This window comes from Pelmatolapia mariae, linkage group LG23 (genome assembly GCF_036321145.2).
Source record: "Pelmatolapia mariae isolate MD_Pm_ZW linkage group LG23, Pm_UMD_F_2, whole genome shotgun sequence".
Taxonomy (NCBI): domain Eukaryota; kingdom Metazoa; phylum Chordata; class Actinopteri; order Cichliformes; family Cichlidae; genus Pelmatolapia; species Pelmatolapia mariae.
This window is the reverse complement of record NC_086246.1, coordinates 25,562,517-25,575,395: the sequence shown is the minus strand read 5'-3', so window position 1 is coordinate 25,575,395 and position 12,879 is coordinate 25,562,517. Positions and strand designations below refer to the sequence as shown.

The 12,879-nt window shown below is 38.9% G+C and overlaps 1 protein-coding gene across 1 annotated transcript; it reads right to left on the bottom strand.

The window, feature by feature from the left end:
• Positions 1-4,615: 4,615 nt before the first annotated feature.
• LOC134620305 (growth/differentiation factor 8-like) lies at positions 4,616-10,183 on the bottom strand. Its single transcript, XM_063466390.1, has 3 exons — positions 9,786-10,183; positions 8,576-8,943; positions 4,616-8,283 (listed from the first exon to the last, which is right to left on the bottom strand). The coding sequence occupies exons 1-3, from the start codon at positions 10,123-10,125 to the stop codon at positions 7,903-7,905; spliced, it is 1,089 nt and encodes a 362-aa protein (XP_063322460.1). The 5' UTR covers positions 10,126-10,183; the 3' UTR covers positions 4,616-7,902.
• Positions 10,184-12,879: the final 2,696 nt, after the last annotated feature.

The following is a 12,879-nucleotide window of genomic DNA, read 5'->3' as shown; positions in this document are numbered from 1 at the left end:
ATTGGCCCCCATATGGCCACCCCAATGAAAATGTTCTGGAGGTGCTCCTGTTTACAGAGCCAAACGGCAATAAATAAATAGCTGTTAGCTGTCTGCTAGGCTACATCTAGCCACTGAATAGGATCGCTGGACTCTGTTTGTATCTTTGTTGCATTTTTAATGAAGTTATTTGACAAATAATATGGATTTTATTTGTGAAGTTTGAGAATGTCTGAAACTGGTTAGCAGGTAAATGGGTCTATGTGTTATAGCTGTACAGTTTATAGATGCAATTTGCTAACCAAGCTAGCATTAGCTGATAACTTAGCACATCACCCACTTGTTGACGTTTGGTGACTTTTGGCTCCAACATGGCAGTAAGTAAACATTAACATTATAATTACCATCTTACCATCTTTTACATACAGTCTATAGTTTTATGATAAAGTCATAAAATTGTCATGGCTAATGATTTACACTGAAAACCTTTTAAAGAGAGTGAATGTGATGTATTACTGGGGGGGGGAGGGGGGGGGGGAGTGTTAATACAATTAAAGCATCTAGTTTAAAAAAAGAAAAAGAAAAAAAGGCTGTTTTCATCCAGCGGTTTCCAAACAGTTTGAAAACCCCGCTCAGTGATGGTTTTTAAACCTTTAACACTAAAGTGTATTAGAAATGTTTACCCAGAGCCTAAATCAGTGATAAAACAAGCTGTTCCAACCACACAAATGGTACCAAAGCTTGTTGTGGCCAGGTTGCCACACCCCCATAGAATATGATACAACCTTAAATAGACAGGCAGCATCTTCAGTGTTACAAATGCTGCCATACATGTCAGATAAACTGCCCCAATCAGCCTTATGTTTTTAAATATGTTTTAGATATACAAAATATCGCATATTTTACCACTATAGAAATGTGAAAACACCACTAACCATATTACGGCAGATAAAAATCAATTATGATTGTATTAGAAATTAAAATGAGCTAAAGTTGAAGAAAGTTGAAAATTTAACCCTTATTTTATGATTTATATAATTTCGACACCTTTGACTTACTGTAAACGAACCTTCTCTCCACAGCCTCCAGCAGGTGATGGTGTCGCTCTGCCTTTCTCCAGTCTTTTCTTTTAACCTGAAGAAACTCGAACCGCTGCGGCTTTTCAGAAAACTTCAACCCTCCTCAGAGACTCTCAATCATCTCTCCCTCGGTCTTCTTACACCTGTCTTATGATGTCACTACGCCCCCTAGCGGCGTCGTCTCACCGTTTGATGCCTTCACTTGCTGCTGTAAACTTCATTCTCCAATGAACCTTTCATTTACTGACATTTGCTGGCGTTTACTGACCCGTCTGACTGAACCTAAATGCACCACAAATATTTGATTTTCTTTTTTTCTTTTTACTTTAAATCTGCAAGTTTCCTTTACTGTTCTTAAACCTTAGTCATGAAGTAAATATTTAAGTGATTACTCTCTTATTAGCTCCATCCTTCCTTTCGATCAGCCAGGTGCAACAGCTCATTGAGAGTTTTAACTGCAGACTATTTTGCATATTTAGGTTTGTGACAGCTTGTTTTAAAAAGATGATTCCATAATTTTATTCTTATGATTTTGGAAAAAAAAATATCTGTGATTAATAACAATACTCTACATTATTCAAGATACTCTATTTTATTATACTCTTTCAAGGTTATCTTCCATTTTGGATATAATTTACAATAAAGGTGACAAATGAACCCACATTTACAGACCAAGTGTGGCAGAAAGAAAAGCTCAGCGTGTCTCTCTTCATCAGCAAGACTACGCAAAAACTAGCAGGTAGAGTTTCACACATTTCTGGTCCTCAAATGCAGCAACACAGCCTGATGTTTAGACTTCAAAGTGGGAAACTCAGAGCTGGAAGTTAGCACGCTTTTTACAGGGGGGAAAACCCATCTTTGTTTGTTAAGTGCACCTGCCACCTGCCTATGCAATTTTAACAAGAGACTAAATAAGTGTGATGAGTTTACTTCAGTTCACTGCACAGTCACCCACGTGGATATGTGTCACCCGTGGACGCTCTGTTCCAACAGCGGGACAAAGACATTTGGGTCAGAAACCCCCGTGAAGCACAACAACAGTCAGGACATCTGCACGCGGCTTCAAATTGAGCTGAAACCTCCCTGCTAAGTCACGCTTTCTGTTCTCATGCTTGAATTTTGGCTGACGGCGCCAAACTTTCCTGATTATTTACACACTATTGGACCAGTCAGTGACTTTCTCCAGATTTGTCCTCCATGGAAGGAGGCTGAAAGTTATTCTGTTTATATAAACTGTTTAAATGCATGTTAAGGCTAAACATGGGCAAAGTAAAAAAAAAAAAAAACACGAGGTCAGGGAATGTACAAGTCCTCGCTCTGAGCCAAAATCCAGGATTCAGACTGCTTGAAAGACTCCTGAGTTTTTTCTACACTGGCTCTGTGTGATGTCATAGAGGGGGGGAGATATCCCTGATATGGTCAGCTCAGGCACAATAAACTCAGGGGTAGGTTTGTTTCAGGCAGAGGATGAGCCGAGGAGGGTTCGAGCTACTCTAAAAGAGCCCAATAATGAAAGGACATAGAGCTGGCAATAAGCACAACTGATTTTCCACCACTGTCATTCACATCATAAATTCCACCTCTTACTGTTCATCTGCAAAACTGAAAAAAGTATTACAACCAAACTTTCATCGAGCAGTTTTCAGATCAAAGCTCTAAAAAAACAACAATGCTCACTGTCTGATTGGCAGCTAAAGACACAGAAATCTCCCCGAGGAGGTGGTGGAGACTAAAAATTATTGCCATAAGTTGGAGAAACTTATTCATGCCTTCATTACTACAAGGCTAGACTACTGCAACTCCTTGTATATGGGCCTACAACTCTCCCTCCTTCAACGACTGCAGCTAGTTCAAAACGCCGCAGCTCGCCTTTTGACTGGCTCAAGAAAGTATGACTCTATTACTCCTGTCCTGGCAAACTTACACTGGCTCCCTATTAAATTTAGAATTGATTTTAAAGTTTTACTGTTTACTTATAAAATTTTAAATAATATGGCACCTGATTACCTAGCTGATCTTCTCTGCCCATATAGCCCCACAAGAGCACTAAGATCATCAGACCAACTGCTCTTAGTGCAACCCAGGTCTCGCTTGAAAACCAGAGGTGATCGTGCCTTCGCCGTTGCAGCACCTAGATTATGGAATACACTTCCTTTCCATATACGCGCATCGGATTCTATTCAGTCTTTTAAATCACGTTTAAAAACATACATGTTCGACATTGCATTTAAGGTCAATTAGGGCAAACTGCATCCGGATTGCATTGGATTATGTAACTATTTTATTGTATTTTCATATTTATAATTTTATTATACTTGATTTTATCTGTACTATGATCTTATGGAAAGCACTTTGGTGTACTTCGGTCTTGAAATGTGCTATATAAATAAACTTTGATTTGATTTGATAACAACCCAGTTTTGCTTTAAATGTTTACAGTATTTTTTTAAACTTACAGTATATATCTGACACAAGAACAGGAGAACAGAGTCTTCAGAAAGTCGCTGAACAGCATAAATGCATGTAAATGTTTCTTGTGTGCCAATTCTGAAAGTGATGGAGTCACAAAGACAAGGTGCTTCACAGCAGAGGAAACTGCTCAGTCAGATCTTCCATTTGGCGAGAGGTCGTTCAGAAAATTGTATTTGATTTTATCAAATGCTCCATATGACCAGTCATATTCAGAAGCATGACTGTGGTCTTTATGGTAATGTATAGGCAGCCTGTTAATTTTTGAATCAAAATGTTTGTAAGAGCATGCTATATATTAACCTGTGGTATTTTCTTGTTGAATAAAAGCATCCCAGTAAAGCATTTCACATGTCAGGTCCTCGATGAGATTGAGTTTGACAAACTGCAGGTGTTCTGTTATAGGTTTAGTTTTCAGATTTTACACAAGGTATTTTGAGACCGCAGTCGTTACAAACTGTCACACAATAAAGCTGATTCATTTTTTATGGATCCTTTTATGGATCTTACTGAACTTAACACACCTTTAACTTTCTTATTTTTCCTGACCAACAGTGTTGGTTCACATCACTGCAATGATGTAGTGGTATACAGTACTGTGCAAAAGTGCAAAAATCCTCATTTCTTTCTGTTTTACTTCCAATTAGACAGATTTTGTTGTAATTCTTTAAAGTGGTCTTGAGCAACAGTTCTCCAGACTTTCTGAAGGTCTTTCAAAATGTTTCTTTTGATACTGGCTCCTTTTTCACTCATTTTCAGTTCAGTCCTTCTACCTGGACATTTTGAGAGGATGTTTTATTTGTTTTTTGTCTTTTTTTGGGGGGGGGGGGGGGGGGGGGGGGGACTGTCCTGTCAATCATTCAAGCATAAAAAGGCACCTAACTTAAGGATGAACAGACAACAAAGAATTGATTTAAACTGTATCTTTTGGTAGTAGTTTAGGAATCACCTTGTTGGTATAAAAATGCCATTTATTTCTGTCAACCTGTGTTATTGTTAGCATTTTTCATAGATTCAACTAAAGAAATTGGTAAAAAAAAATAATAATAATAATAAAAAAATAAATTAGGTGTTTTTCTGACAGGCTGCTTATAATAAACTACTGTCAGCAGAAAACTTCACATATCTCAGGATGGTGTGCAGCGTATCCCTAAAAAGTTGAGGAAACTGGACAAGGGGAGGACAAAAGCAGAAGTATCAAGCCTAGCAATGTATATTCATGTCCCTAAATAAAAGGAACATAATCCAGCAAAGACCTGACACAGATCCCAAACAGATCCTAGATTTCCTAGATCCTAGTATAACAACGAAAGGCAGAAATATCCAAAGAAGAGCTTTGAATGTTGTTCAGGAAGCATGAAGAACTATTCCTGAAGACTACTTTCCTATTCCTGAAGAAATGATATATTTCCCTTTTTCCTAGCACCATATAAGGAAATGAGGAGTTTCACAAGACTTTTGCACAGTACTGCACTTTAGTATGTGTCAGTACACTGGGACTTCTCAAAGCTAATTCTGCTGATAAAAAATAAATACTGAAGTCACAAAGCTCAACGAAGAGAACATGGCAAAGAAATTATGTACCAAAATGTGACAGTACTTTATAAGGCAGTGATTACATTCAACGTTTAGACTCAGAATAAAGAGACTATATTCATTTATGACAAATCTTCACTCCATATTACCCCACAATAGCTTTTTCTCCTGCCTCCAGTTAACACGTGACAAAGTCTCTGCACACAATCCACCACAACAAAAATACAACAGCAGAATAAAATTCCAACACTGAATAACACCTGCAACAACGTCCTCAAAAAAAAAAAAAAAGAAAAGAAAAAGAAAAGGGAAAGGGAAAAAAAGAGCAACTCTTTTCCTCTAAAATGAGCGCTGGAACAGGGAGAGGGACAAAGTGTCAGATCAGAGTCATTCAGTTCATGTTTTTCAAAATAGAGGCGCACATGGATGCCCTGCGGGGTTTGGTCTGGTCAAGGCTCATATCAGGACACGATTTCATAAAATAGGACGGGAAGCAGCAGGGGCTCATCTACTGAGTCTGAAAGTCGTGTTTTGTGTGAAAGTTGAGTTAGGATGGCAGAAAATTCCAGACATTTGCACATATGATTATCTGATATTACTGTATTTAGACCCCCATAGTGAGTCCACCAAAGTACAAAGTGCTGATTAAGTTAAAAATGCATTTTTATGTGCATACAGAACATTTAACAAACACTGGAGATATGAAGGTAACATTAACAATAATACAGATTTCTGATCGTGCACAATACTGTAGCTGAAAAGTAACAGCTGGATAAGCCATGTTTTTCTTCAAAGGTGGCCTATTCTGCTTTTTCTTATTTCCTGCTATATTTATCCCATTTGAATGGTGAATGTTCATATTAAACATGGCCAAGTTTGAATTAATGCAGTTAGTATGTAAGTAATCGAAGAGCCAAACTCTGTGGCTTCAGCCAGTTAAACTACTTACATATCCAAGCTCTGCAAAGCACTCTGTAAATAACAATTAAACATGATGAAATTAGTTTTAACCTACAAAACTAATTTCAGCAAAGATGCCTTCATCAGGGAGTTACACAGGGGTCCTTCATCTGCTCAACCATCTTTTAAATAAAACTTTTATGGCCCAAAGTTTGACTTTGAGTTTGTGATTGCTGTTAAATTTCAGCTTCACATTTACCATGAAAATGAATCAGGATCTTTAATTTGGGACAGATTCATTAAAAAATGACTAATTTTGATCATCTTCGAATTGCATAATAAACTAATGGCCCAACGTTTGGACATATAAAATGACTGCTGTGAAATTTCATCTTTATATGGCAATTACTTACTTTTAGATATTTACTTTTTTTTTTTTTTTCATTCAAATTCCATATTGAATCGAGCAGCTAGTCCAGATCAAAATTTGAATACATCAAAAATTCTGGTGCTTCCAGATGGTATTCTAATTTTTAAAAACAAGAATTTTTTTCGTTTTTGTGACTAACAATTTAATGTTAAAGAATACTTTACATTTTACTTTTCATTATTGTAAAATATAACTATATATCATTCAAAAATTGTCACTAGTTTTCTTTTGCAATGTAAAGTTTTTTAATAGCGTGCATTCAAATATGGGGCATTTTTTGCATTTTAGCCAGCCAATACTCAGACATTTATTAATGACTCTGTCCCAATTTACCTGAATTATTCTGATGGTAAGGAATACCAGTGAATATTTTAGGCTTTTATTGTTAATATTTTGAGATATTCATGTTCAAACATTGCCTCACACTTTAATGTGCGAAAAGGCCTGAAAGTGGGTATACACACCGTTAAAAAAAAGATATATGAAAAAAAGATATATGTGTGTAAGACTGCATCTTCTGTTATTTTCTGAAAAAGTGAATATATTAACAGTGATTATCTCAAAAGCCTTAAAGATTATACTAAAAACAATAGCTTATATTTAATAAGTCTTGTATAACAATATAGTCAATGACTATTTGTAAAGGTTGTGTAAAAACTGTTATGGTTTAAACTTCACTATTTGATTAGCACTCCTCATGGAGCAGTTTAAAGAGAAAAAAAGCTCTACAAAGCTAACAGCAGACACACACACACACACACACACACACACAGTTAGAGATCATAGTGCAGCATTTAGCAGCTAAAAATACATTTTCCCAGAGGAGAACAAAAACTGTCCTAAAAGAGTCACTTGTAATACTATACTTTTACTAACTTTTACTCTTGTATTCAGTTTTGAATCCTGCCTAAATGCGTTATATATATGTATGAGATATTAGATATATTTAGCATTTAATATATTTAGATTTTTGTCTAAATGCTCTTTTTGCACATTTGAAATTGTCTTTCTGTTGAAATACATTTTTAAAAAAACTTTGGTTGCATTGCCTCATTTTACATTCGGACATAAAATGAATGATCTTCTTACTCTGTATCTACTGAATGTGTTAAATGCTTAAAATGCTTAAATGCTGTGTTAAATTGTTTTTACTGTTTGAATTTACAGGTTTATAGCACAGCAGTTACATATACAAAAAGTAAGCAATCATTATATGAATAAATTTGTGCGACTTTTGAGCATTTCTGGGCTCGCTGTTGGTTTGTTTTTGATGCGTGTTTGCATCCTGTTTGGTCAATTTTTGTTTGGATTAGAAAACAAAGACCAAAACTGAATAACTGAAATGACTTATTTCATTGTTTTGGAGGTTTTTTAGCATCTTCGGAACCTGTTTATTGGCTGCTTTTCTTAAACTACTAAATCAAACTGAAAAAAAAAAAAAAAGTGCAATATTTGAAATCTTTGCATCATTTCTGTTAGACATTTCATCCTCAAGGATGCCTGATATCCTCAAGAGCAGCCACAGTGGTCAACCACCATGGAGGGGATCTTTCCATAGATGATCTGCTCCTTGCGGTTGAAATAGAGCATGTTAATGGGTGACATCTTGGTGGGCGTGCAGCAGGGCCCAGCTGTACCCCGTGGGTTAGCCTTGTTCACCAGGTGTGCATGTGGGTACTGCTGCAGGTGCAGGAACTCACACTCCCCCGAGCAGTAGTTTGCTCGGTAGCGTTTGGGCGCGATAATCCAGTCCCACCCGAACTCCTCAAAGTCAACGGTGAGTGGGTATCTACAGCAGCGTGTCTCCACAGACTCTTCATCACAGTTGAGGCCCGAGTCACGACGGGATCTCTTGAGGTTGTCGAGGATCTTGACCTCGATGAAGGGTTGCTAGGAAGGAGTTGTAAATGGAAAATTAAACAGTAATGCATAAGACAGCCTGGAAGGTTTATAGTTTATAGTGCCTAAACGTAACCTTGTAGTTTATAGTGCCTAAACCTGACCACATAGTATTTGGTGCCTCACTTTATTAAGTAATAATTTTGTTTCATTATAAAAATTATCATAGGTACTGAGCTCACTTGAAATTTAGCCAATAATTAACCATTGCTTAAGTGTAATGCATAACAATAGCTGCTACAACAAACCAATACTTATAGAGTCATAGAGGAAATAGACTCACCAGTCCTTCCTCTCCAGGCTCTGCTGAAGTAACGGCCAGATCTTCTCCTTTGGAGTCGTAGGCTTTGATTTCTATGCCGTAGTTGGTTTCTGGTTGACGCAGCCAAGCCTGCAGCAGAGACTTGATGTCGATGCTCTGCCAGGAGCCAGCACCAGCGTCAGTGTCAATTTTCAGGGAGCGAACCCGGACGCGGGTGCTGTTTCCCTCCTTGCCAGGTTTGAGGCGGGAGACCTGCAGGAAGACGGTGGTAACCACGTCGGCAGGCCGCAGGTGAACCCACAGCTGAGCACTCAGGATGTTTTTGGGCTGAATCTTTGGACTGAGACTGAACAGACAACAGGACAATTCGTCCTGGGCGATTGGATTGTCTGGAAGAAGTGAGTCATATAAAAAAAACAAAAACAAAATGTTATGCTGTTGCATTAAAAACATTTTCACATAAACTTTTGGTTGTCATGCATGCAGACATTCACGAAAGGATATTATTATAATTATTAAAAATATTTATTAAAACTGGAAATTCTGTTTTTGCTGTGCCACTACAATATTTTTAGTGGCCCCCCATGTGGCCACCCCTATGAAAAAATTCTGGAGATGCCCCTGATCATTTGAACGATGTTATTCCAGTTAATGCTGTCAGTCAATTGTCTGTTTTGTCTCCTTTTTGGAAAACTAAATGAACAGATTTGGAGAAATTCTGTAGCTAGAATTTAATGGTGATTTAAGATATGAGTGGTATTAGCATGATAACTCCTTAAATGTTTAATTTGTCCTTCAATAATGGTATTCTGCATCACCATAACTTCTAAATTCATCAACTAGTTAATCTAAGATTAAAATTCTCCAGATTAAAACGACAGAAATCTGGTGCTAACCACCCCAATTGAGCATATGAAGGCTGGGAGGCTCCCTCAAACGCTCAACACCAGTAATACCAAATACAAATCCTCATTAAAGGTAATTGTTGGTCACCTGCCATTAAGATTTTATGGCTAATATAAATATAAACATCGTATCATATAAACATTTACGGCCTTAAAGTCGTAGCTCAGGTCTGTTTGGTCGTTTGCGCCTCAGCAGTATCCTATTTTACTGCGCCTCTTTACGCACAGGATTTACGCACAACAAAAGTGCAAAACAATTTATTTATTTATTCATGTATTTATTTATTTATTTTAGGTATAAACCCCTCAGTGGTTTGTTTAGTTACGCGTCGTTGCCATTGTGATGATGGTCTCCGTGGTTGCGTGGTCCTCGTCCTCCACCCGCGGATCATACTGGTCCAGCAGCTGTGTCAGAGGAGGCGCTTTGGGGATCAGCTGGCGGATCATATCGCGGCTGATGTTGGGCGCCTGCTCCAGCCGTAGGATGCTGAGGATTTGCGACTTGATGCTGTGGAGCCTCATCTGCTTGCTGTGCTCCCGGAAGTCGCAGGCCGAACACTGCTCTCCGCTCTCCCCCAGCAGCTTGGAGGTCTGGTTCATCTCCATGGCAAAACCCGAAGAGGAAAAGAAGATAACGGAAACGCTCAGGCAGAGCGAGAGAAGCATGCTGGAGAGAAGAAGTGAGCGCAGTGACGCCGTCTGATGTGAGCCTGTCCCCCCAGGACTTTATGATTGGCTGCATTTTTTTTTTATTTTTTTTTTTTAGAAGTGACATTTAAAGAGGTAGGACAACTTTTCAGATGTGAAATAATCAAATACGTTTGATTGAAGTGTGTTTATAACAAGGTTTAAAAAGGCAAAGCGGGACAAATGAAGCAATGCCACACTACAGTGTGATACAGCCTAAACACAGAGATATAAACATCTCTAAACGTCTCAGTCATGCACACAGCTAAGTCAGCTAGCTGGATCTCTTAGAATAAGCTTTTTCTTTCTTTCCTTTTGGTAACATCAACACAGAGGTAGTTTTAAAAAGTGAATTGACAGGTGCGCGTTGCATTTTCCTCTCCAAGACCTATTGTTTGTATTTTATTTTGTTTTGCCACCAGATGGCGCCGCTGACTCTGTGTCTACATTCTGAGCTGCACAAACTCCCACTCTGCAGGACTCTGAAGGCACCATCACCTGCTCATGACCCATATTTACATTTTACTTGAAGTTGTTGCTTCCTGTTTGCTGAGGCTTAAAAATCACTCTCAGCTGTAAGTGTTAACTGGAAAGCTAAATCTACAGTTTAGTTTGCGCTTGTTGCTTATTAGATGACACATACAGAATGATATAACACTATGTTGTTGTTTTTATTTTAAAGAGAATCTATCCTGCTCATTTCTAGCTACGCGATTCTATTCTTGGACTCTCCTAGAGTAGCTTTGCATGAATCACAGTTCAAAATAATCCTTTTTTTTTCTTGGCCCCAGTGTTGCCCCTCAGTTCATCCTCTGTGTGAAACCAGCTTTGTAGCTCCTCTCCCTTTAAGCCTGCAGGGTCTGCCCCATTAGTTTCTCTTTGTGTTTTTGGCCTGCAGCTGACTTTCTTCTGATTGGCTGCCCCTCACAAACAGAAGGTTTCACACAGAGCCAGAGCCGGTGCACTCACATCCTAATCCTGTTTTGTCAGGTAGCTCCTGCATCTGCATCGAAGCCAAGTGTCCTGTAACATCATTGCCATTGATGCACTGGCAGTGGCAGCATCAGCCACCCAGAAAATAACAGTCCCTTTTTAAAAGGTGTTAAAAGGTCATGATTTAGGATGAAACACACCAATTCACCAAAGTAACGAGCTGGCAGTGACAGATCCAGATCTAAATGCTCAGTTTCATACTGTTTTTTTCTACTCTCGGCCCTGTATGATGTCATAGTTATTCCTAATATGGTCATCTCAGGCACAGAAGCTCCATCTGCTGCTCACACACTCTGCTAAGAAAGTTGGTTTAAAGGGTGAGGAGCTGAAACAGCTTGTTTCAGGCAGAGGATGGCCTGAGGAGCTGAACCAAGGCCCAGCGTAAGATAAAGAAGGATTATTCTGAATTCATTCACCAGCTGATTCATGCAAAGCTACTATGAGTCCAAGAATAAAAGCATGGCACTGGTAACGAGCAGAATAGGTGCACTTTAAGGGCTTTCAGGGGGTAAACAGTTTGTTTTGGGTGGTGTCCAGCGATTCGCTCCTCCCACAAACCAGCAGCAGGTGGAAACTGGTTCAGCAGCCTGGTTATCAGCAGCTCTGGAGGTTGGAGAGGAACTGCAGCACAGGACAGAGGGTAACTTGAAAAAAATAATAAAATTTTCACATTTTGTAATATCACTGTGTGTTGTAGAAGGCTCTTATTTTGATTTGCCACCCATGTGTGTATTTTTAATGCCTTCAAATGCCTTATTTAGTCCAAAGTCTGACAGAAACTTTATATGTGACTGTGTGTGAAATTTCTTACCTCTTAAAAAGACTTGTTTTCTCCAGTGTTTCGTAGAGCCCGGTGTCTCTGGTGTTGCTGTTGTCGGATAAAGAGAGGTCGGAAGGAGATGATATCTTTCTCCAGAAAGGATAAACAGCTCTTGTTGGGTCAAACACCTCCTGGAAGTGTTTAAAACCAACATGTCTTTGTTCTGCTGATTGTTTCTGCAGACATGAAGGTCACCAGTAGAAACTCGTGCTGCTGAAGATTCAACAGCTCCGTAAGCGTGAAATGGGATGTAACAGGTCAAGATGCTGGTTTGGAGCCCATTCTGAGAAACCGGATGAGGGAGTCACCGACGAGGCTGAGGGGTTTCTGAAGGATGCAAGCGACTCTGAAGGTGTTGCAGGCTCAGCTGACGGCAGCTTCCGGGATCCCCCTCCAGCCAGCAGAGCTCTGTTGGATTTTGCTCAGAGGATGTCGGAGGACATTGTCACTCAGGCTCTGCATCTCTGCTGGGAGGCGGTGATCCGATACAACGAGCTGCCTTTCATTGACAGCGACGCCAATTATGTTAATGAACCAAAACATTTCTTTACTTGAAATCTGCCTGAACATCCACCCAGACTGCATGAAACAGGTGAAGTTCAGATCTTAGTTTCTGTCCACAACAAAAATCTGAGGTGTGGATTATTTTAAGACATTACAACATATGTCCACAAAACTTTGTGCTGCAAAACAAAAACACCACTTCTGAAACCTTTAAAGTTATAGTTTAAAGAGTATAAAGGAGAATTAGATTATGACCACTAAAATCCAGTTCCAGGTACATTTTACTTCATGCATTCTCACTAGAGCCATCCCGGGTTAAAAAGAGAAAATATGCACGAACAAGGCAGAGCGTCATTCAATCTTTCATCATAAAAGGCAAAAGAAAAGAAATAAATGCATCTATCAACACATTACCC